General features: G+C 42.3%; 1 protein-coding gene and 1 long non-coding RNA gene across 2 annotated transcripts in view; both read right to left on the reverse strand.

Moving 5' to 3' along the window:
• Positions 1–1,067: 1,067 nt before the first annotated feature.
• LOC310863545 lies at positions 1,068–6,417 on the reverse strand. Its single transcript, XR_014569679.1, has 2 exons — positions 2,950–6,417; positions 1,068–2,903 (listed from the first exon to the last, which is right to left on the reverse strand). It is a non-coding gene; the product is annotated as an uncharacterized lncRNA (long non-coding RNA).
• Positions 6,418–6,504: 87 nt separating this feature from the next.
• The window catches only part of LOC310862639 (uncharacterized protein), a 29,237-nt gene continuing 10,252 nt past the window's right edge, over positions 6,505–25,489 (reverse strand). The window contains exons 9-17 of the mRNA XM_083770632.1: positions 25,394–25,477; positions 20,941–21,024; positions 20,326–20,409; positions 18,795–18,878; positions 15,618–15,701; positions 14,780–14,863; positions 9,712–9,795; positions 8,882–9,000; positions 6,505–7,615 (exon numbers count right to left, since the gene is read on the reverse strand). Coding sequence (XP_083626758.1) covers positions 7,421–7,615; positions 8,882–9,000; positions 9,712–9,795; positions 14,780–14,863; positions 15,618–15,701; positions 18,795–18,878; positions 20,326–20,409; positions 20,941–21,024; positions 25,394–25,477 — 902 coding nt within the window. The 3' untranslated portion in view covers positions 6,505–7,420. The remainder of the gene's footprint in view (positions 7,616–8,881; positions 9,001–9,711; positions 9,796–14,779; positions 14,864–15,617; positions 15,702–18,794; positions 18,879–20,325; positions 20,410–20,940; positions 21,025–25,393; positions 25,478–25,489) is intronic.

Here is a 25,489-nt window from a genome sequence, read left to right on the forward strand (position 1 = left end):
GAGCTTGTAGGTCTGCTATTTATTTTTTTATCTAAGAACCACTGACATAGAAACATAGCTTTAGATTGTGGGGGCCTAAAATAATATAGAAGCGTTTTTTTTATCAAGATTTGATCAATGTCACCATGGTCCACAAAAGGGCAGGGGCTCTAGCACCCCTAGTGTCTATCTGTGCACGCCACTGCATTTTGCCTCAAATGCAATTAGCCCATCTTCATATAGGCTATAGACCATCATTCTTTGTATTGGCTCAGATCTGCTCTATACGCTGTTTCAGTCCTCCTGTGTGACAGTGCCCCCTAGTGGACTGCATGCATTCCTGCACGGATAATCATCCGTATGAGTGAAACACTTCAGCGCTTCTGTTCTCTCTGACTAGCATTTATAGATCTGATGAATGTATAGATCTGCTCATATTATTGGTAGACATTTTGTCATCTGTTATTTAATAATGTTTATTTTAGGCCACGCTGAAAGTCTACCACAGCTTACATGGTGTGGCAGAAAGAATAATTAACAACAGTATCAGATTCAGACTGTGGTTGTACCGGTCAGTACAACAGTACCAGACTGAGGTTGTACCGGTCAGTACAACAGTACCAGACTGAGGTTGTACCGGTCAGTACAACAGTATCAGACTGAGGTTGTACCGGTCAGTACAACAGTATCAGACTGTGGTTGTACCGGTCAGTACAACAGTATCAGACTGTGGTTGTACCGGTCAGTACAACAGTATCAGACTGTGGTTGTACCGGTCAGTACAACAGTATCAGACTGTGGTTGTACCGGTCAGTACAACAGTATCAGACTGTGGTTGTACCGGTCAGTACAACAGTATCAGACTGTGGTTGTACCGGTCAGTACAACAGTATCAGACTGTGATTAACCAACAGTATCAGACTGTGGTTGTGCTGGTCAGCTCCCAGGTTTTAATGTGCTGTGCGTTGCTGAAAATGAGCACTTGTGTTCACTGCTCAGCTACTACCCTGCAGGGTAAATAAAGGAAACAATTTAAAAAAGTCACATTTTGAACAGTCAAATCAATAACCATAAGAAAAGAATATATATATATTTATATCTTTTACAAATTATTTTATTTCAGCATAATAGTAAGAAGCCTCTCCTCTCAATTCAATACAGTTGTAACTAATTGGATCACAGGGGTACATATTAGTTAGCCCATTTTTACAATAATCAATGTAACATTTTTTTAGGAAGTTATTTCGTATGCACTCATTTTTCGCCTACACAAAAAGAAAAATCAATATCAAGGTCCTGTCTTAACTGAGGACCATAACTCTGCATGCACGACTAAGAATAAAATAAAAAAACAACTAATTATTGTGATAGCTAACTTGTTATGCTGTTGTTTTACCTAATACCATTATTCAATATAATGCACTACAAATACCAGGGACTTTATAATAAAAAATAAAAGAAAAACATCTTTTTTTTTTCTTCTTCTTCTTTCTTTTTGGTAGCACTAATACGGTCTAATGGAAATGGTTTGGGCTTCTTCAACTGATCCAGATTCTGTGGAGATGAGAATCGGCTCCGTCTAAAACCTAAAACCTAGTACAGTCTGAAGGAGAAAAAAAAATATCCATCTCTCTTTTTTTTGTCTTTTGTCGGGTTTCTTTCTTCCTTTCACTCCAGTGTTTACAATTTCAGAATAATTAAAAAAAGGTCCTTGAAACGATCGCCAGAAGAAAAAAAAAACAAGAAAACGTGACGAGAGAAACGACTCCTCCGGCGGAAACGGATTTCCCTTTTTTCGTTTGTCCGAAAAGTTCCATCTCGTCGTTATTTTTAACCGATGATCCGAGACTCAAGGATTCTATTGCATTTTTAACAATGAGATTGATAACGATACTTAAAAAACAAAACAAAAAAACGAAATAAAATAAACTGTTAGGGATTTTAACAGGTGAAGTCAACTATATATATATATATATATATATATATATTGCCCTTTAGCCACTGTGGTGTGTGTGTGTGTGTGTGTGATCATGTTAGCGGCATTAGCATATTATGGTACAACGCAATCTCTCAAACCTGGCCCTTCGACTACACACGGTTTTCACAATGTTTACACCAAGTCACTTGAATCTGAACAGTAACAGTAGATTTATAAGCACACTTGAACTCGTCTGAAATGTCAAATTATATATATATATATCCACGTACACCTCATTCAAAAATAGCCAATCTACGAGCTTGCGGCGTGTCTTGAGCTCGTAGATCAGCCCTTTTACCGTCGCCTTGAACGACTTGCACAAAACAGGGATGACGCGTTGAGAGCCTCGGGCCGAACGGCGGACATTATTTGGAACACGACCCGAAATCTGAAAGCGAGGACTTTTCTTTAAAAAAAAAAACATTGTTACGGCACGACGCACTGACCGCTCACGTAATTTGAACAAAGCTATACCAAAAGCTAGGAACCAGAGAACCCCAAGACCTACTCCATGACGCCACATCAAGGAACCAGAGAACCCCAAGACCTACTCCATGACGCCACATCAAGGAACCAGAGAACCCCAAGACCTACTCCATGACGCCACATCAAGGAACCAGAAGAGAACCCCAAGACCTACTCCATGATGCCACATCAAGGAACCAGAAGAGAACCCCAAGACCTACTCCATGACGCCACATCAAGGAACCAGAAGAGAACCCCAAGACCTACTCCATGACGCCACATCAAGGAACCAGAAGAGAACCCCAAGACCTACTCCATGACGCCACATCAAGGAACCAGAGAACCCCAAGACCTACTCCATGACGCCACCTCAAGGAACCAGAGAACCCCAAGACCTACTCCATGACGCCACATCAAGGAACCAGAGAACCCCAAGACCTACTCCATGACGCCACCTCAAGGAACCAGAGAACCCCAAGACCTACTCCATGACGCCACATCAAGGAACCAGAAGAGAACCCCAAGACCTACTCCACGATGCCACCTCAAGGCCCAACACTGAGACACTTTCAATAGAATAAAATAAACATTTCATACAGGTCTCTCTACACATTCATGTTAGTTTCATCTCTGTAAATTATAAAACCCTCGATTGCCCATAAATCCATCGAAGCAATCCGCTTTTGTTAATCTATGGGTTAGAACTAGCACCCTTTCGGGACCCTTTTCTGCATTTCGGACCGGCGGTAGCGCCGGTCTAAAATGCAGAAAAGGTAACGGAGGGTCCCGAAGGGGGTCTAGGGTTTGGGACGTTCCTCTGCCATCACAGACTAGGGGACGCAACAAAGTCTCCATTCTGTCCATGACGAGACAAGAGGTCAACAAAGTCTCCATTCTGTCCATGACGAGACAAGAGGTCAACAAAGTCTCCATTCTGTCCATGACTAGACAAGAGGTCAACAAAGTCTCCATTCTGTCCATGACGAGACAAGGTCAACAAAGTCTCCATTCTGTCCATGACGAGACCAAGAGGTCAACAAAGTCTCCATTCTGTCCATGACCGCTTTATCTTTTGACGAGACAGGAACACTGAAAGAGACTGAAACAGACAGTCAAATAGTGTCTTTCGATGCATCGAGGTATTCCAAAATGTCAAAGAGGCCTTTAAAATAATTATATATTAAAAATAAGTCGTCCTACATCTTCTCCCATCCCATCCATCTCATTTGAATTTTGGCTTCTGGAATTGTCCAACATATACAATATTAAACGGGTTGGGAGGGTCAAGTGTGAGAAATCCTTCCGTTATAAACAGCTATAAGTATAAAATAAAAAAACCTACCTCTGACCAATGAAAGACCTTTTAATTAACAACAGCATGAGCAAAGCTCATCGTAGGAACAGAAACAAATCGCCCGCTAACAATTATCATTTTAGCACTACAATGATTATTCCTGTATCCGCACTTAGTTTTAAGGCCAAGCCCGACACCATAACAGACATCCATTAAGCACACCAGACCACGTAATATTTCGGATAATAAGAAAAGGCAATTGTTAGTGAGTAGCAGAGTTCACTGCAGCCAGCCGCCCAAGGTTAATTAAATAAGATTAGGAAGCGAAGACCGTACGGTGGACTCCATGTTGCTCCCTGGAAGGACAGAAGACCGTACGGTGGACTCCATGTTGCTCCTGGAAGGACAGAAGACCGTACGGTGGACTCCATGTTGCTCCTGGAAGGACAGAAGACCGTACAGTGGACTCCATGTTGCTCCTGGAAGGACAGAAGACCGTACGGTGGACAGGACCAGGAAGTTGTACATGCACAAATCTGCGCATGTACAACTTCCTGGTCTCCACTGCGCATGTTTCTTTCCTTCCACGGAGCAAGATAAGAGTCCTGTCCACCGTACGGTCTTCGCTGCCCAACCTTTTTTATTTATTAACCTTGCATCCAGCCGCCATGACGCACTGCAGCCAGCCGCCATGACGCACTGCATCCAGCCGCCATGATGCACTGCATCCAGCCGCCATGACGCACTGCATCCAGCCGCCATGACGCACTGCATCCAGCCGCCATGACGCACTGCATCCAGCCGCCATGACGCACTGCATCCAGCCGCCATGACGCACTGCATCCAGCCGCCATGACGCACTGCATCCAGCCGCCATGACGCACTGCATCCAGCCGCCATGACGCACTGCATCCAGCCGCCATGACGCGCGCGCTGCAGTGGGGGAAATAAGTTAGCACTGTTGACGTGGCGTACGACGGTGGCTCGTGAAATGATTACAGAACGCGTTACATCGTCGTCGGTAACAACAACTCAAATATTCATTGTTTTGAAAAAAACAAACAAACAAAAAAAGACAACCTCCATCGAACAACGAGGCCATTTTCTTTTCGTCTGGTTTTAGCGCCACTTGTGAAGCCGTCGACTTTTTATATTAGCGGCGACAGCTTATCGGAAAAACAAAACAAAACAAAAACAAAAACACAACATAGCCCCGCGAGAGAAGGCTGTGTCTCATCCTAGTAAATATAATCTGATCCACAATAATAAAACAATTAGTTGAAGGAGAAAAAAAAGGCAAATGAAGAGAAGAAAAATAAAATAAAAAACACTAAGGCCACAATATTGTGTAAATCCACTACTCTCACAGTGTGAGAATCTGTACATACTGTTTTTCTTCTTGTTAAACCAACGGTCTACAGACAGACGGGGGGGGACACACAACGACTTGCTATTGTACTGCAGTAGTTCTCTGTACATACACGGCTTCAAAGTACAACAGCCTAAGTGAGCTCTTGGTGAGAGGGGTGTGGTCGAGGGGGCGTGGTCGGGGGGTGGGGCTCGCCATATAAGGCCGTCATCCTGTACCATTTCCTGAGTCGCCGTACGAGACACAGTACGTGGTTGAGACTCAGCCCTGAAGGCCAGATCTCCGTGACCTTAAGAGTTGCGGCAGAACGAGATATATATATATATATATAAAAAGGCTCGTGGCACGGTTGGATACCGGCATTATAACGAGGCTTTAAGTCACGACACCGGTCCTCGTCACGTTAACTTGAAGAAAGGAGGAGAAAGCACTCAGTCAGTCAGTCAGTCGAGTAGTTTAATCAGACCAGTGTGTGTGTGTCCAGTGGAAACCTCGTATGAATCTGATCTCAGGTCAGAATGGGTTAAAGTAATAATGACGTTAATGAGAAGCCGGTTCTGGTGGACAACAGTCCACATGGGAACCAAGCCCAGCTCACGTTGCATCCTGTAAGGATTCTGTTCGTTGTTTTCAGTTGTAGTTTGTTGCAGTTCTCAGTTCTGCCCCACGGGCGTTTCGGCCCAGAGGAACTTCCTCGCGGCGTAAATCTGAACTAGATTCCTATTGGATACAACGTGAGTGTACTAGATTCCTATGGGATACAACGTGAGTGAACTAGATTCCTATTGGATACAACGTGAGTGTACTAGATTCCTATTGGATACAACGTGAGTGAGTGCTGGCAACTCTTTCCTATGGACTTGGAACTGACGACGTCGCGCTGTCTGACGTTAGTCTCTTCTTTTGACAAAACGATTAAACGTTATTTTGTTCCCCCCCCCCCCCCCCCCTCTCTCTCGTTGCCCATTTTACAGTTCGTCGGCGAGGGGGAGTATGTGAACTTCCTGCTGGCGTGAATTAACTTTTGGCCCATTTTGTAATATCAAAAATATGTGATCGCCACATAAGTCCTATAGTTAAAGAATGAGTTACATTTCATACTATTTACACAAAGAAATCATTAAAAGTGTACTCTCATTGCCTCTAAGATAAAACCCCCCCCACCCTCCAAATCCTGTTTTCAGGAGCAGAGCATTGCTTCCCTGCTCTTTTTGGGTAACGCTCACTTTTCAAGAACCCCCAAATCTAATCTAGATTTTGTACAGCAGGCCGATTCATACTCCTATTGTACCGCTGTTTCGGCGCTGTAGAGCCGAAATGATTTCAGCTCGTTGAAAGTTTCAGTTGCACCGAAGAGCCGACTTTAGGACGGTACCCCCCCCCCCCCCCCCCCCCCCCCGAACCTCAAATGACGTCACATTGTAGGCTCTACAGCGCCGAACGGACTTTTATTCGGCTCTAAAATAGGAGTATGAATCGGCCCTTAGTCGTCACGATTGTTTGCAAGCGTACGACGGTTCTCCTGGTTCAGCATGCAACTGGACCCGAGTTCTACTGGTTCAGCCTGCAGCTGGACCGGAGTTCTACTGGTTCCGCCTGCAGCTGGACCTGAGTTCTACTGGTTCAGCCTGCAGCTGGAACTCGCGTGACTTTATGACGTTTATCCAAAATGACCCAGAAAGAAACCCTTCGGCAGGAGGTTCAGATACGCTTCTCTTTTTGCCACCAATAAGTAGAAGTAAAACATAATAAAGAATCACAGATAAATCCCGTCTTGCTGCAAAAAAAGGACTGAGGATAAAAGGATTCATCTCCACGGGCCTTTCCCCCGAAGGACCGCCAGAACCACAGATATCTCAACAATAATTACTCATCATCGTTATCATTATTCTTTTTTTTCTTTTTTTTGTTGCAAATAAACAGAAAGGAAAAACTGGAATTAAAACAAATAGATAGAAGTACAAAAAACAGACCGTCCGTTTATCGCAGAAAAGCCGTTAAAAAAAAGAACAAAAGAAACAGGAAAAAAAGGGAAATACAGTAAAAAAAAAAAAAAAAAAAACGAAAACGAAAAACAAACAAAATGTCCCTCTTTTTTTTTCTTTTTCCCCATAATAATCCCCAGAGCGCAGCAGCAGCAGCAGCTGTGTGTTCCTCCGGAGGGGTTTCAGTCTGTGCTTGGTGGGTGCGTTGTGTTGGACGCCACCACGGGGGGGGGGCACAGCGCTGAGTAGAAGAGGCCCGGGGCGGGGGCTGTGGGCAGTGGTGGCAGCCTGGCCCTCTGCTCTCTGTGATGGTGGTGGTGGTGGCGCGAGAGAGAAGAGGAGGCGGAATGTCAGACGGCCAGGCGCCCGGGCGGCGGGTGCAGAGGGCTCCAGGTGGGCGGGGCGGGGGGCGGGGCCTCCTGCTGCTGGGCGTAGGAGGGCTGGCGCTGCCCGGGCTCGCAGCACGGCTGGTTCTCCACCTTGGCCACGCCGCGGCCCTGGCACAGGCGCCGGTGCCGCAGCAGGCGGTCGGTCCGCGAAAAGTTCTGAAAAAAAATGACAAGTTTTTATTTAGATAAGCTAGTATAAAACTGCCTCCCCCTGGCCAGCCTGATGGAGGGGAAAGGAACTGGTTGGAATAACGTGTTCCTTCCACGCGCTACGTCCAACCAGGGAAACTCCCCCCTGTCAGGTGTAAAGGAGCAACTTGGACACTCAGGCATGAAGGAAGCATGAGTTCAAGTCCGTTGCTCTCCCCTTGTCCCCCATATATGGGGACTAGGTTGGCGGAGGGTGTGTAGAGCCCAGGATCACATTAGATGATTGACACAGGGGTGAAAAATGGGTTACAAAATCGTGGGATAAAAAATATATTAAAAAAAAAAAGATAAGCTAGTATAAGTATAAGTAAGAGAGACCTCCAACTATCTGACCTTCAAATGTAACCTTAAGAGGTGGCTTAACACATTCTGACCTGAGATCAGATTCTAAAAATGTCTTCTACATCCTGACAGTTTTCTGACAAAGCTATGTTTCTATGTCAGTCGTAGCGCGCCGCTTTTGTAAAGTAATCACTTCTGGAAAATACCAGAAGACATGTAACACATTATTGTCTGCTGTATTTCTATAGAGGTATGGTATCTAAAGAGCACAAAGTACTTTTCTGAAAGCACCAAGTATCGCGAGACTTCTTAACGTTTCCTGTCTGGCAGCCAAATATCGCGATACTTCGGAGCCAGAAACGATACCTGCTGCTGTTTAGATCCTCAGATAAAACTTATATACTGTGCACTCTGTGCACATCGAAAAGTAAGTGATTAGAAAACAACCTGTGATATGTCTTCTGTTATTTTCCAGAAGTGATTACTTTACAAAAGGTCTCAATTGTTCATAAATAGTGTTTGTTATGAGCTGGTCCAGCCGGCTCCATTCACTGCCATGTATTCATTGCACTTCCTATGTGAGTTTGGCTCCCATGAAAGTGTCATGGCGCAGCCCAGTCACGTGACCACTTCCCTTCCTTCTCAGAGCTTCCTTGGTAGAAACAAGGAAGTGTGGCTCGCTCTGGCGGTGCAAAGCGTAGCTACTTTTATGAATTAGGAATAGTTTCATCCGGATAAATTGCTAATACCCGGTAACCGGAGACCTCTTGTGGCTTATTGCTTTAATGAATGTTGTCACATACCTGATAAGATAACTTTAGGTAACTAACTATAATAATTGTTGTTACGTACCTGATAAGATAAGTTTAACTATAATAACTATAATATTGAGATAAGTTTAACTATAATAACTATAATATTCTTACGTACCTGCTGGCATCGCTCACACTGGTACGGCTTCTCTCCACTGTGCACACGCTTGTGTCTCTCCAGGTGGTAGCGCTGGATAAACCTCATATCACACATGTCACAAGCAAAGGGCTTCTCTCCTGAAAGAGCACACATGGAACGTGGTCAGTGGATGACTGACCTCAGCGTCTCACACACACACACAACAACATGCAGGTGAGTATATTGGTTGTGCTAAGATTTTCTCTCTTACCCATTACATTTCCAACATCTACAAACAAGAAAAAGATGAAAAAACACTCGCCCTAGCGATAAAAGACAATTTTAAGCAGCTGATAATTTATATACTGTATATATATATATATTTTTTTTTTAAATGCCCTTTGTCATCAACTCATTATGTGTAGATCAGAGTGGAATTTCAAATTTTCATGTCCCAGATCTACGCAAACATGGTGCCCCTGAAAAAGGATTAAAAAAAAAAGGTATTTGTTTTTGAGGCTGGTTCAACATCCCATCAAATGACTCGACAATCCAAACTCCACTTTGTTCCTATGATTTTTTTCTTTTCTTTCTTCCCTGTCATGTTATTGTTGTCAATTTGTTTCATAATAATAATAATTTTTGGGGGTCCTTGACATGAACGTCATAGAAACAAGGTTTTTCAGAAAACTGTCTGTTTTGTAGAATCGGCCTTAGGTCTAACTGGGTTAATATATGATGTAGGATCAGTGATATATAGATTATATATGATGGGTATACGGTAGGTTCAGTGATATATATATAGATTATACGGTAGGTTCAGTGATATATTATATGGGTATACGGTTAAGGTAAATGGGGACGCATACCCGTATGAGTGAGGCTGTGTCGTTCCAGATGGTTACGCTGAATAAACCTCATGTCACACATGGCACAAGCATACGGCTTCACCCCTACGCACACAGAGCAATACGTTAGCCCCGCCCTACTGACCTCCACACAGCAACAACATAAACAACAACAACAACAACGCTTCACAACACGCTCAATCTACAAGATCTACGGCTACTGGTACATATAACAGCTCATCCTAAACGTACACATCTGTAAGTAGAGATAACGGCTCATCCTAAGCGTACACATCTGTAAGTAGAGATAACAGCTCATCCTAAGCGTACACATCTGTAAGTAGAGATAACGGCTCATCCTAAGCGTACACATCTGTAAGTAGAGATAACAGCTCATCCTAAACTTAAAGAAAATGTGCGCCTACTTATGACGATCCACTTTGAAACGTAGCTTTCCAGACATGTTTAAAAGGTTAGCGTAAAGTCATTTTCTTTGGTTAAAATAATAATGTTCTGACGCTACTCATTGCATTAAGAGTGTTTGTTCGTTAACAGCTGTTCGTTAACAGCTCGTCTCCAGCTCTTTATTAAAACAGAGAGATATCCCATTTCAGAGAGTGATCGCAGTCAGGATTACAGATTAACGCCAGGGCTCCACTGGGCGCGTCTGCGTCGCGCCTGCGTCGCGTCTCCGTCAGCGTCGGGAATGTGCCCTTTTAATCAATGGAGGGTAGCTCCACTGCCCGCGTTGCGTCGCGTCTCCGTCACCATAAAATTGAACCGGTTAGTTTTTTGACGCACGCACGCGTGACGCACGCGTGACGCACGCGTGACGCACGCGTGACGCACGCGTGACGCACGCGTGACGCAACGCGCCCAGTGGAGCCCTGGCGTAAGAGCAGACAAAATATTTGGAAGTGGAACACTACAAAATCAAGCTGATGAATGGGTACGCTCTCCTGATTGGCTGAAATGTTGTCACCCACCTGAAAATGTTTTTTTCCTGATTATTAAGGAGCTGGAGAGACAGACATACCTCTCTGTTACTGAACACACTCTCTAGCAATGATTACTGCCACAATATAGTGGTTTAACCTTCCGACAATAACCTTTTTGTTTTAACCAAAAACACATCACTTATCCTAGCTTTACGTTTATGAATCCACCATTCAAATGATTTAATGACATCGTCTAAATAGAGAATTATCTCACTGACGTTAAATAACCCATTCTGAACGGGAACCCATATTGCTGTTAGCATCATGTTATGCTTTAGCTATTGAAAAATAGCAGATCTACAAGCTCATACGAGCTTGTAGGTCTGCTATTTCTTTTTTAAATCGAAGAACGACTGACGAATTATTTTAATCTGATCTCAGGTCAGAATGGGTTAATCAGACCAGTGTGTGTTGTCCAGTGGAAACCTCGCATGAATCTGATCTCAGATCAGAATGGGTTAATAGAATTGGACATAAATGTGGAGCAAAAGCACTTTCAAAGCTCAAAAGCTTCGGGGTGTTCTAAAACTAGCAGGTTAATCTACATATTATGGGAAAAACAAAGACGCGGATCATATGGTGTCACTTCTTGTCTAACGGGTCTATTTCACCTCCGATGATCCATTAACTCATCAATACATCTGGCAGGAGGTTCTGCATTTAGTTTGATCCAAGTGTTCTACATGTTTTCAAATGGAAAAAGGAACTAGGGGCTCCGTCTTGCGCCTCCCTTATCCCCTCATCCCTAAACGTAATTCAAGTAGTTCAGCTAGCCGATCTACATCGACATGGTGACAGCTTGTAGATCGGCCATTTAAACTATTTAAAAATGTTTATTTAAAGGTATATTCAGTGATTTGTTTCGTTTTTGGCTGGGACCCAAAGCCTTTCGTCCAATCAGGATAGAGAGTCAAAAACGAAACCTAAGTTTTTTTTTACCCCCAGGGGTTAACTGGGGACAGGGAGTAACTCCTTATATGGTCAGCACACTCTATAGTAGGGAGGATTATCACAACAAAACAAAAAAATAAGTGATATTTGAATTAAGTGAAATCACTGAATATACCTTTAAATAGTAAATAAATGGCAAATTGGTTTAGGGGTTAAGGGGTGGCGCAAGACGTAGCCCTAGACGTTATCTCTCTGAATACATTCCGTCCTTTTAGAGGAGACGTCGTACGTGCCATTATTTACCTTGTGTGGGCGTTTTAGTACCGAGGGAATTAAGCTGATTGAATCTAACAGGGTGCAGGTGGCTTAGTATCTGTACAGGGCGCTGGTGGCCTAGTATCTTTACAGGGTGGTGGTGGCTTAGTATCTTTAGAGGGCTCTCTGGTAGGATCAGAAAAACAAAAAAACAGAATTAAAAGGAAATCCTAGCTCAACGCAGAGATCAAAGGAACTACATATCCTAGCATCGACTAGCGCCTTACACATATAGAACTACATATCGCAGCATCGACTAGCGCCTTACACATATAGAACTACATATCCCAGCATCGACTAGCGCCTTACACATATAGAAACTACATATCCCAGCATCGACTAGCGCCTTACACATTGGTTAGCGTTCAGGTTACATTATTTAGAACTCGCCCCTCCAAATCAACACATCCATGAATTGCCCGTCAGCATTATTGGCACACTTTCCTAAAGTTCACATTGTGGGATTTTTTAACGGTCAAAATGTACCGTGTTTCCAAAGCCATATCCATCCATGTAATTCCACCCGTGTTTGATGCCAGTCAACAGCGTCAGTAACTGCAGTGTGCCCACAGCAGCGACACTGTCAGCCAGGCGATATTATTTCTATTTCCATGGCAACGTCTCCAATGTTCTTAAAATGAAACGTGAAGAGCTTTACAGCAGAGCAGAGCTATGCTCACTCCTCTGCAAACATGCTGTGGCAGTTATACTGTTTTTTTAGAACCCACATGTATGTTTATTATAAGGCTGTGTTCTGTTTTAATCTTAATCAGTTATACTGGTTTTAGAACCCCCATGTATGTTCTGTTTTAATCTTATCCAAGTAGGGATATACCTTATATCACTGTTTTATTTCTATTTGTCTATACATTCTGGGGGGAAAAGTGTTTTTTTACCCCTTCTTTTTTATTATTACTTCGACCCAAACCAATGTGTTTATTGTCATGATGTGTCGACTGGGCTGTTGTCTTTGTCTGAGGCTTACAGGTCTTTACATTAAATACGTTTTCCAACGTCTATGGGGAGAAATGAATGGGGAATGCTCTGGTGGTGACGTTGCAGGGGAAGGGACTGCCACACTCTACTGGCTAAATATCATTAGGGGGTCTCCATTTTTATTGAAAAACTAAAAGACTTTTGGTACGCTGCACATGGTCAAGATGTGAACCTCCTAGTCATTAATACCTGGCCAATTATCACCCCCCCCCCTGTACACACACACACACACACACACACACACACACACACACACACACACACACACACACACACACACACACACACACACACACACACACACACACACACACACACACACACACACACACACACACACACACACACACACACACACACACACACACACACACCCCTAACGTCCCTCACCGATGTTAACTTTTTAACTTAAAGCCCCAATGTGCAATGCTCTTCTTAACATGCAGTACCTAAGGCTAAATATATGAAAGTGTACACTAAAATGGAAATGCCTATATGCAAACAATAGTTTACTTTGCAGACTTTGAGGAGCACTATCACAACAAGTAATGTTTTTTATCTGTAAATACCTCTTCATGCCCCTTGAAAGAAAATAATCCCACACAGAGAAACTGACTTGTTGAAGTGTCTACTAGTATATTATATTTGTGCCAACAATTCTGGGGGAATCATTTTTGGGTTGTTTTTTTTGTAAGTGAAAAACTCTGTACCAATTTGAATAGTGTTGTGTAAAATATGTTGCTTGTGTCGCCCAACGTAAAACGCCCCTTAAACGGTCCCTGCTGATGCCCTACAGAGTAATAAGATGCATGGATGCATACCTGAATGAGTTCTAACTTCTGACCCTACAGAGAAATAAGATGCATGGATGCATACCTGGATGAGTGCTAACTCTACAGAGTAATCAATAAGAGGTGGGCTGCAGGGTGAATTGGACCCATACCTGAATGAGTTCTAAGGGCCGATTCATACTCCTATTGTACCGCTGTTTCGGCGCTGTAGTGCCGAAATGATTTCGGCTCGTCAGAAACTTTCAGTAGCACCGAAGAGCCGACTTTAGGACGGTACCCCCCCCCCCCCCCCCCCCCCCCGAACCTCAAATGACGTCAAATTGTAGGCTCTACAGAGCCGAACCCACTTTTATTCAGCTCTAAAATAGGAGTATGAATCGGCCCTAACTCTACAGAGACATAAGATGCACTGGACGTATACCTGAATGAGTGCTAACCCTACAGAGTAATCAATAAGAAGTGGGCTGCAGGGTAATCAATAAGTAATCAATAATAGGTGGGCTGCAGGGTGAATTGGACGCATACCCGAATGAGTGAGGCTGTGTCTTGACAGGTGGTAACGCTGAACAAACCTCATGTCACACATGGTGCAAGCGAAAGGTTTCACACCTAAACGCAAGAGCATCAATGTGTTACTTTTATTTAAGCTTCTTAAAAAAAATCAGTGTTTCATCATCAATAATATGCAAATAATAAGTTAAAATGTTCCTGTTCAGAATTGATGGGTTGTTAACCAATGTCTTTGAATCCGTTTTATTTATTTATTTTGATTCTTCAAACGTCATTATCGTTAATAATTCCCCGATCCAAATGAGAGTAGCAATCGAAGTGTTTATCAAATTTCTTTAGTCCACAACTAAAAACACATCACATGAGCTGATGATGTCACAATGCTGAATAGATTATATGACAATGTTAAACTAATAGTCTTTATATAGGCTTAGAATAGAGCAACTAGACTAGAGCAAGCAAAACAAATGCTGCAAACGGTACATTTTTTTTCTGTTTTTAAAAGAAAGTTAGAGGATGTGTGCTAAGCTGTCTGACCTTGTGTACACACTGATGTCAGTGGCATGGGTAAGGTGGGCGCGGTCATACCCATATGAGTGAGGCTGTGTCTCGCCAGGTGGTAGCGCTGAAAAAACCTCTTGTCGCACATGGTGCAAGCGTAAGGTTTCACACCTAGACGCAGCAGACAGGTGACATTTTAGTACCCGGCCTCGGTTTGATTTATAGGAATGAAATGTCCAAAAAAGAAAGCTATTGGTTATTAACCACACGAATGCCAATTATTCATGCACACAAAAAAAGAAAAGAAAAAAAAAGGGGGTGAGATTCTGTTATTACTGATCTTATTTCCAACGTGTGTAAAGACCAAATATACTGTATGCAAATCAGTCAAATTTAGCTTTACTTGTTAATTAGTAACAGCTAATTTCAACTAGCTAAGTGTGTGTAGGTGTGGTAGGTTTTCTGAGCTCAATTGCACACAATAAAAATGAACTTTTAACATTCAGTAGATTTTCTGTGGTCTGGGGGTTTTCTGGCTCAAACAAGTTCTCCGATTTGCCTGTGGACTGTGATGTAACGGGCCACAAATCCCACATATGACATTAGAATTTGCCCGTTTATATTGCGGCTCAAAAGGCTTCGGAACACACAGAGAAAACCCCAGACCACAGAAAATCTGCTGAATGTTTGGGTGAAAATGAGGTCATAAAACCTTAAAATAAAAACGAAAAATCTAAATAAATTAATGTCATGAAAAGCTTTAAATTGAAAAAAGGGGCTAAAATATAGAGTCTAAATGAGAGCATAACATCCATGTGGTGGGCTAGCCCTAACCCTATTGGCTAATATAGAGTCATGTGGTGGGCTAGCCCTAACCCTATTGGCTAATATAGTCATGTGGTGCGCACGGTGCACGGACTCATACCCGTATGAGTGAGGCTGTGTCTCGCCAGGTGGTAACGTTGAAAAAACCTCATGTCACACATGGTGCAAGCGTACGGCTTCACCCCTAGAGACCGCCAGAGCAGCAACGTGTTACTGTGTGTGTGTGTCGTCTTATAACCCCCCGGAAAAGCTACATCCTGCAAGTATTTCTATTTCAAAATCATCATAGCTATAATTGATTATGGGTGGTTAATAACCAATTCCACACCCTGGAATTACAACAAAGTCAATAAGATTCGTTCGTCTCACTTTTTTAAGTTACGATTCTGAAAACAGGGGTCGCAGATCTTAAAATCCACTTAACACAACACATCACATGAGCTGGTGACTAGTGGCATTTAACACAACAGAGTTTTTAACTCTCACCAAACATTTAAGTCAAGAATGAATGAATGCAATTACTTATATACTAAAAAAAAAAGATAATCACACAGATATGAAACTTCTCCTAATCTCGTAAACTTGTGTTGTGGGTTAAGATTTGGTCAGGCGCTGCATACCCATATGAGTGAGGCTGTGTCTCGCCAGGTGATGGCGCTGAAAAAACCTCTTGTCACACATGGTGCAAGCGTACGGCTTCACCCCTACACACAGAAGCACCAACTTTAGCATCAAGAAGACAACTGTCAACTCACACATCATCAAGCATCATAGTTTGTAAATCCACACACGTCGACAGCGTGGATGACATGATTGTGTTCACGAGACTGGTTATTATCACATAGCGGTAGCTACTAAAGCCGTGAATGTTTCATAAGTCAGTATCCCTGAGGTTTGCAACGTGTTCACATGCGACGTCGCAACGTGTTCACATGCCACGTCGCAACATGTTCACATGCCACGTCGCACCGTGTTCAAAGTACTGAGACGGAAATAAAGTATTTAAGACTATTAATTCCGTTTCCCCGCTTGTGTCGTTTACGTATTTAATTTCCACAGTAGAACCTTGTTTATCTGAACCCCAACCTCTGGTGTGGACTGGCCCTAAAGTCTGTTGTTTATCTGAACCCCACCCTCTGGTGTGGACTGGCCCTAAAGTCTAACGTTTTTGAGGACCAAATCATTGCCTATGAATCACTTGTCCGTTGTGAAATATCTACATTGTAGATATCTCATAACAAGATACATTAAATATCTACATTGTAGATATCTCATAACGAATACATTAAATATCTACATTGTAGATATCTCATAACGAATACATTAAATATCTACATTGTAGATATCTCATAACGGATAAAGTGATTCCTAGCCAATAACAATCGGCAGAGAAACATGACATTGGCAGTCACCGCGACCGACCCTCTGGCCTATGGGACCACGACCCTCAGATCTATGGGATCTAGACTCTGCAGTGACACATCTAATGTCTGTTAAAAACAACCTGCTGACATATCTTAATGTACGACATTAAGATATGATATGATACTTTATTCAACTCTACATCATGAAGATTGCGGTGTAGGCGATGCTTTATTTCTACACACAGTCGATGCAGTAATGAATCAACTCTTCAAGTATTGTCGTCATGGCAGTGTAACATGAAAACAGAATTACCAACTTGATGGAACAATAATACACAAGGTCAATAGTGATATATAGAACATGTCACCGCTCTGTATTATGCCTTTTTTGTAAACACAATTACCGGCAATTAGCAACAAGACTCACCAACAACCCTGATCAATAACCTACTTCTGAACAAAACACTCACATAGTAGTAGAAAGTAGTAGCACTTTGCACATTTTAACTGTTAAACTGTGGTGTCTCCAACTATTTGCGCCTTTAAGCTCAACAACCTGGTAAACTATCTTTGTTACAAACTCATCCCTAGACACAAGGGTTTCGTAACATAAATGGGGGCTCGTCCGGAATGCAAATTTCAGTGACTGACAGCGGACTACGGTACAAATGTCACTGTCTGAATCCTGATTTGTACACCAAGGGAGTATAAATAAGTGATAACCCTACAGAGTAAGGAGAGGTGGGGCTGCAGGGTGCATTTATACCCCAATGAGTTCTAACCCGATAAGAGTGATCAATAACCCGATAAGAGTTATCAATAACCCGATAAGAGTGATCAATAAGAGGTATGAGGACGCATACCCGAATGAGTGAGGCTGTGTCTCGCCAGGTGGTAACGCTGAACAAACCTCATGTCACACATGGTACACGCAAAAGGTTTCACACCTAAACGCAGAGCATTCATTGTATTACTTTAAGAAGCTTTGGATGTTATTACGTGCTTCACAATCCATCAATCAATATGCAATAATAATAATAATGATAATAGTAATGATAATAGCATTGATACATGTTGTTCCTATTCAGAATTGATGGGTTGTTAAACCACTTCATTTATGTTTTACTTCCAGGGAATTCACACAGATTTATTTACTAATTAAATTTGTATTCCCCGATTCAATATGTTTTTTTTTTTTTATCATTTCTTTAGTCCACAACTAAAAACACATGACATGAGCTGATGATGTCACAATGCTGTGATGTCACAGTGCTGTGATGTCACAGTGCTGTATAGATATTATATTGTGGGCCCTATCTTATGCCTTACCCTTATTGCTAAACTTATTTGCCGTATTTTAGCATTTTGAAAAACATTTTGAAATAGTTCAACTGTCCTATCTACATCGACCACTTTGTGAGCTTGTAGATCGTCCATTTGAACAATTTTAAAAATTATTATTTTTCTTCAAAATAGTAAAAAAAGAAATCTGACCCATCTGAGGTGAGTGGTACTGTACTGTACTGTACTGTACTGTACAAGCCCTCCTCCCTGGCCTGTGTGTGTCTGTGTGTTAGGCTGTGCAACACTGACACTTGGTGGTGAACAAACAATATAACACTATTTTCGTGCTCGGACACAGGGACACACACACACACATAGCTCTATATAGGAGTGGTTGCACCAATCAAAAAAATATTGGCAAAATAGTTTAGGGATGAGATACAAGATAGGGCCGCTCTATGTGTCCCATTTAAACTAACGTACGATAAGGCTAGACTAGAGCAGGCAGAATGTGAACGGATATATGTCCTAAACCGTTTTTAAAAGAAAGTTAGAGGATGTGTGCTAAGCTGTCTGACCTTGTGTACACACTGATGTCAGTGGCATGGGTAAGGTGGGCGCGGTCATACCCATATGAGTGAGGCTGTGTCTCGCCAGGTGGTAGCGCTGAAAAAACCTCTTGTCGCACATGGTGCAAGCGTAAGGTTTCACACCTAGACGCAGCAGACAGGTGACATTTTAGTACCGGGCCTCAGTTTGATTTAGAGGAATGAAATGTCCAAAAAAAGAAAGCTATTGGTTATTAACCACACGTATGCTGTATGCCAATTGAATTATTCATTCATGCACACAAGAGGAAAAAAGGGGGAGATTATTAATTCAGTTAAATGGTTTTTCCACGTGTAAAATATGATTGATCCATCTGAATGTTTTAGAGCCCAACAAAAGACCAAGAATACACCGACTTCAGATTAATTACACTTTGTTTGTATTGAAGATGGAAGTTCAGTTAGCTAGGGCCTCATACATACACACATATCAAACACATGTTCCGTGTTCCTGTCTGTGTTTAATGGCCGCCACAATGCCCCCCCCCCCCCCCCCCAATGGGAGTCACATGGTTTTGACCAAACATTGTTTGTCAAAAGCATTGAGGCAGCCGTCAAAACACAGACAGAACACACATTGTGTGTGTGTGTGTATGAGGCCTAGGAATTCTCACCAAATCCTTGATTGTAGTCGATTAGCTTAAACGGAGTAGTTCATCCCCTCAAAAATGACTTATCGTGTATCAATTACACATCCCATGAAGCCTTACATTAGTTGTCGCATTCCGTGCGATGATCAAGATAAATAACTAAAATGCAAGGCTTTTGATGGAAAAATAAAGATGGGGTGCCGTGATTTAACCTTTTTCTGTATTGTGTCTATGGAGTTAACATTATTCCAATAGAACCACAGGTTATAATAACTGTGTATTTTTGCTTTCTTCCTGAAAGCCTTAAGGCTCATGCATAGTCTGGATTTTCGGTGGTTAGGTGACCACCGAACTACAACATGACGTCACGAGCCGCGGTGAAGAGCAAACCACCGCCACCGCTCCAGCCCTTCTCTCTGTTTTTACTCACGTCACCACCGCTCAACGTTATTTCAGCTCCGGTCGGTGGTCAGCTCACCACCGAAAATCCATACTATGAATAGGCCTTTAAGGTGAAAACCATTTATACTTAAATAAGTCTAAATGCAGACAGGTCACATGGAATCAGATTTTTGTGGCCACAAAAATACATCATTTTATGTCATCTTTTCTTTTGAAAGAAAATGTCCTCATAGTATAATCATAGTACCCGATGTTTTTTGGGGGGGGGGGGGGGGGGGGGCAGGGGTGGTGATCACGGAACTCCGTCTTTAAGACTTTTTGGGGGAGGGGCTAATCTTAGAGTTTAAATGAGAGCATAACATCCATGTGGTGGGCTAGCCCTAACCCTATTGGCTAATATAGAGTCATGTGGTGGGCTAGCCCTAACCATATTGGCTAATATAGTGTCATGTGGTGGGCTAGCCCTAACCCTATTGGCTAATATAGTCATGTGGTGGGCTAGCCCTAACCCTATTGGCTAATATAGAGTCATGTGGTGCGCACGGTGCACGGACTCATACCCGTATGAGTGAGGCTGTGTCTCGCCAGGTGGTAACGTTGAAAAAACCTCATGTCACACATGGTGCAAGCGTACGGCTTCACCCCTAGAGACCGCCAGAGCAGCAACGTGTTACTGTGTGTGTGTTACTCGGGGGAGGGGGAGGAGGGGGACACACACAAAATCCTAGTCCTATTTCAAAAAAGTTAAAAAAAAAAAATCATCATTCGTAGCTAAATTGAATATGGGTGGTTAATAACCAATTTCACACCCTGGAATTACTTACAGGGTTAAACAACAACGTTTGTTTGTCTCAAATTTGTAAAAGTTTTAAATGATCAAAACGGGAAAAAAAAGAAATAAAAAGGGGTCACAGATCTTAAATCCACTTACACAACACATCACATGAGCTGATGATGATGTCATCTAGTGGTAATAAATTATACATCAATGTACAGTTACTAAATACCGAAGATAAGGCTCACCCATCATGTATACATCAATGTACAGTTACTAAATACCGAAGATAAGGCTCACCCATCATGTATACATCAATGTACAGTTACTTAATACAAAGAGTAAAGTCAAGTATACAAGATATTATATTATATCTTAAGATTGGTCAGGCGCTGCATACCCATATGAGTGAGGCTGTGTCTCGCCAGGTGGTAGCGCTGAAAAAATCTCTTGTCACACATGGTGCAAGCGTACGGCTTCACCCCTACACACAGAAGCACCAACTTTAGCATTATAAAGATATATATATATATGTAAAGATGTAGGAAAATAATAAAAAAGGGGGGGAAAAACTCAACTGCCAAAAATGATCAATGTAAAACTTTACTAATTCCAATAAGCTTAGTAAAGTTTTGCTGTACTCATCAGCGCTTTGTCTAACGTAGGATAATTTTTCTCTCCCAATAGCCTGTCGTCAAAATGTCATCTCCTGTTCCCATTAGGAACTGGTTTATTCCACACGTCTTATTGAAGGGGCCTGTAATTGCAATAGTTCAACGGCCAATGTTCAAATTCACAGCATAGCACAGCTAGTTTACCTTCAAAATAGAGCTAGACTAAAATAATCAGAATCCAAATCTAGACACACGATCGGGCCAAATGTGAACACTCCCAACGCCTCGGTGCGTTTTATGACGCTATGCCAACACCATCCTCTGTATCCAGAAGTATGAACATTTATAGAACTACACACACTACAGTGTGTTGGACGTCTGGCCCACACCCCAGAAACACAACTGGGCCTAGGAAGACATTCCTCTTATAAGCAAACGATGCCAAAAGACGTCTTGTCACAGATCATGACGACGACACACGTCGTCAATCCTGCGTCTTAAAGACCTCTTCATGCTCCAGTTTTAGGTCGATACGGTGACCGCCGAAGCGCTGGCGAAAGCCATCATTACCACCGCGGGCTCAGGGACGTCACGTTGTGGTTTTTCGGTGGTCACCTTATTTTTGCTAAAACTGGAGCATGAATTATAATCCCCAGACTTGTGTAAACGGCTGTGTAGCTTTATAACGAGAACACAGCCGTGTAGCTTTATAACGAGGACACAGCTGTGTAGCTTTATAGCCAGAACACAGCAGGCCAAATCAATGTCACTGATCGCTTCTTTTAATACTTTAGTAGTAAATTACATAATCTTCAGTTGTGTAAGAAGACTGCAGTTTGAAAACACTGAAGCATTGTCTTGTTGTCTTATTGTTTCTCAATAATATCAGAAGTCAGGGGATAAAACTTGAAAGACATCATAGTTCCCAAAGTGGGGTCCGGGGACACCCAGGGGGTCCCCAGATAAGTGATAGTTTGGAAACAAATGGACCCTTATGGGTCTGTAACTCGGTGTACAAATGGAGCCAAATGGTTCCATTTGTGCATGATCTTGTGCCACGGTTTGCTTGTAAGAAGAAGATGGGAGTGAATCAAAGCGCATCGCTCTCCAAATGGCTTCCTCCCTCCCTCCTCTGCAGACACTGACAGGCAGGAGGTCGTGTTTGGGGAGGTGTGGGCGGAACCTTAACACTCTCTACACTACAGCTGCTCCACTTTCATTTCTGCACAGGGGGGGGAAACTTCTTCCATTTTTAAATCACGCTGATCGTCGTGAGCCAAGACAATTTTAGGCAGTTGGTGAACAACAGCATCTCTGCACAAAACAAAAAAGGATTTTTCAGCAGAGCTTTTTTTTTGCAGCACAGACATTTAACCCATTTTGGCCGGGAACCCTTTTTGGTGTTAGCATCATGTTGTGCTTTATAGCTATTGAAAAATAGCAGATCTACAAGCTCATAGCGTGCCACTCGGTGGCGCGCTATGAGCTTGTAGATCTGCTATTTTTGAAAAATGGAAGAACGGCTGACATAGAAACATAGCTTTTTCAGAAAACTGTCAGGATGTTGAAGAACATTTTTAGAATTTGATCTCAGGTCAGAATGGGGTTAAGAGACCTTAACCCATTCAGTACGGGAACCCCTTTTTTGGTGCATCATGTATGCATTATGTTTTAGCTATTGAAAAACATAGCAGATCTGCTATTTTGCCACGCAAATATTTGAATATATATTATTTCACAGCGCACGTTTTTTTTTTTTTAACTCAAATCTTTGCTTCGGGGTGGGGGGGGGGGTCCCTGGAACAACATATTTTCAGATGGGGGTTGGCGGCCAAATACAGATAATTCTGGGGGTCCTTGACATGAAAAAGTCTGAGAACCACCGATATAGAATAATCATCCTCAGGTCTAAATGGGTTAAAAGAAGACACAAACAGAACAGCCATGTGATAAGTGTGTGACACTGTCCTGAAGGCCTGTCGACTATGATGAAATGATACATTATATTACAGCAACACAGTCATCTTTAAACGTTACGTTTAGAGATTTAGGTGAAATAAAAACGACAATGGTCACTAATGGTATAATAACTGTACCACACCAACAATCCCTTTCCAGGACCCTGACTCCTAACAGTGAACTCCTTAAGTATTTGGGTAGCAACAATAATTCATGTTTTGGATTTATTTAAAAAAAAAAATATATATATATATATATATATATATATATATAATAATATCGCCACACATTATATGTCGCGTACTGCGTTGCTTTTTGTCCTGCAGACTCCACGCATGACGAACACTTCACATTTGATACGGTTTCATTGTACCATTTTATGTAGACTTAGATAGCATTTTATGTAGACTTAGATAGCATTTTATGTAGACATATGATAGCATTTTATGTAGACATAGATAGCATTTTATGTAGACTTATACCATTTTATGTAGACTTATACCATTTTATGTAGACTTAGATAGCATTTTATGTAGACTTAGATAGCATTTTATGTAGACTTAGATAGCATTTTATGTAGACTTAGATAGCATTTTATGTAATCTTATAGCATTTTACGTAGACATAGCACTATATAGTATATATGCATAGTTTAATTATATAGATATTCCACCGTTTCGTTCTTAGCTTACGTATGATTCATGATCTACTTCATGAACTTCTTATGAATATGTTGTTCCTGCTTACTGTAAATCGCTCTGGATTAAGAGCGTCTGATAAATGCCTAAATTGTAATATTATCCATTATATCCATATATTAATTATCCATAAATTAACACCATACTAGATCACACTGCCACAGTGTCACACTAAAGCATCAAAAGCAGCACATCCGTACGCTTGTAGATCTGCTACATGCGTTTAGGACCATGTGGTCGTTCTCTACTCGTTTACACTGCAGTCACAGAAAGTCTAATTAGATCCAAATCTGATTTTTATTTTTTCGTCGAATCCGATCTTTAGGCCTGACCTTACACACTACGTTACCAGATCCGATCTGTGTGTTCAGACTGGCAGCCAAATCCAGACTGAATCAGATCTGACCACATCATCCAGATCTGGAATCTGATTGGTTTAAATAAGTCTAAACGCAAACAAGTCATGGAATCCGTTCAGATTGAGACAGATTTCCTAAAATCAGATTTGAAACCACCTCTGAATGTGGCTCAAGTCACATTGGAAACAATCTGATGTGACCTTATTAAAACAGATGCCGTCTCGATGTGGCACAGATCTGACTCAGGATACTAGGATTATCAGTAAAGTAAAGATGCGTTAAATCATACCGTTTTGAAGAATCCTAGCCAGACTATTTTGGAGTAGCGTGGCAAAGATTTAAAGTTGTGATTCCTCGTTTCTTACCAAGTCATTTAGCCTAATGTAATTTAGCCGAGCGCAGTCGCAACCAAGCTGCGCAAGTCGCAGCCAAGCTGCGCAGTCGCAGCCAAGCTGCGCAGTCGCAGCCAAGCTGCCGACTCTTTACCGACATGAGAGCATTCAGCTGTAATGGGCTCTACCTCTTCCTACTTCCTTCACAGGTGTTACGGATGATACTAATTTACGGCTCTGTTCCATTTACCCTTACGGGTCCATTTGGTTCCACTTGTACACTCTCAAGAGTCACAATCATCATCGGAAACACCTGTGAAGGAAGTAGGGAAGGGGGGCCCTTTTCCAAAATGGCTGCCGTGCATTGGACCCCATTAGAGCCTAGGTATACGTCACAGCCGCCGACAATGTGTGTTCAAACATTAAATAATATCAAACAATGAACCTGTCAGTTAAATATCTGTTTGCACGTCATCTAGAGGACACTACTAGTACTACATGTGGAAAAGCGACTCCTCTCACACTTGTGAAAACTAGTCACAGTATCTGTCCAAAGGATCGACTCGCTCTTTGTTGAATTAATTCAATTAAAATAACTTTGCTTTAAATTCTCGAGCAAAAAAAAAGTTGCTGTTCAAGTACTTAGGGACCTCTCTGTGGATAACGGACGGTGACACATCAAGCATAAAGCAACGGGCAGGTGGGAGGAAAAATACAAAACAAAATGTAAAGCGGAGGAGGAGGAGGAGGAGGAGGAAATACAAACTCGAGTTTGATGCAGCCATGTAGAGAATAATCAACGGCCGGGCGGGGCGATCATGCACAATCAAGCATTAGAATGAATGAATGAATGGAGGAGAGAGAGAGAGAGGGGACGATGGGAACACATACCGGTGTGAGTGAGGCTGTGTCTCTCCAGTTGATAACGCTGAATGAATCTCATGTCACACATGGTGCAGGCATATGGCTTCACCCCTAGACAGAGCA

This window comes from Protomyctophum parallelum, assembly GCF_964188405.1.
Source record: "Protomyctophum parallelum genome assembly, chromosome: 8".
NCBI classification, from domain to species: Eukaryota; Metazoa; Chordata; class Actinopteri; order Myctophiformes; family Myctophidae; genus Protomyctophum; species Protomyctophum parallelum.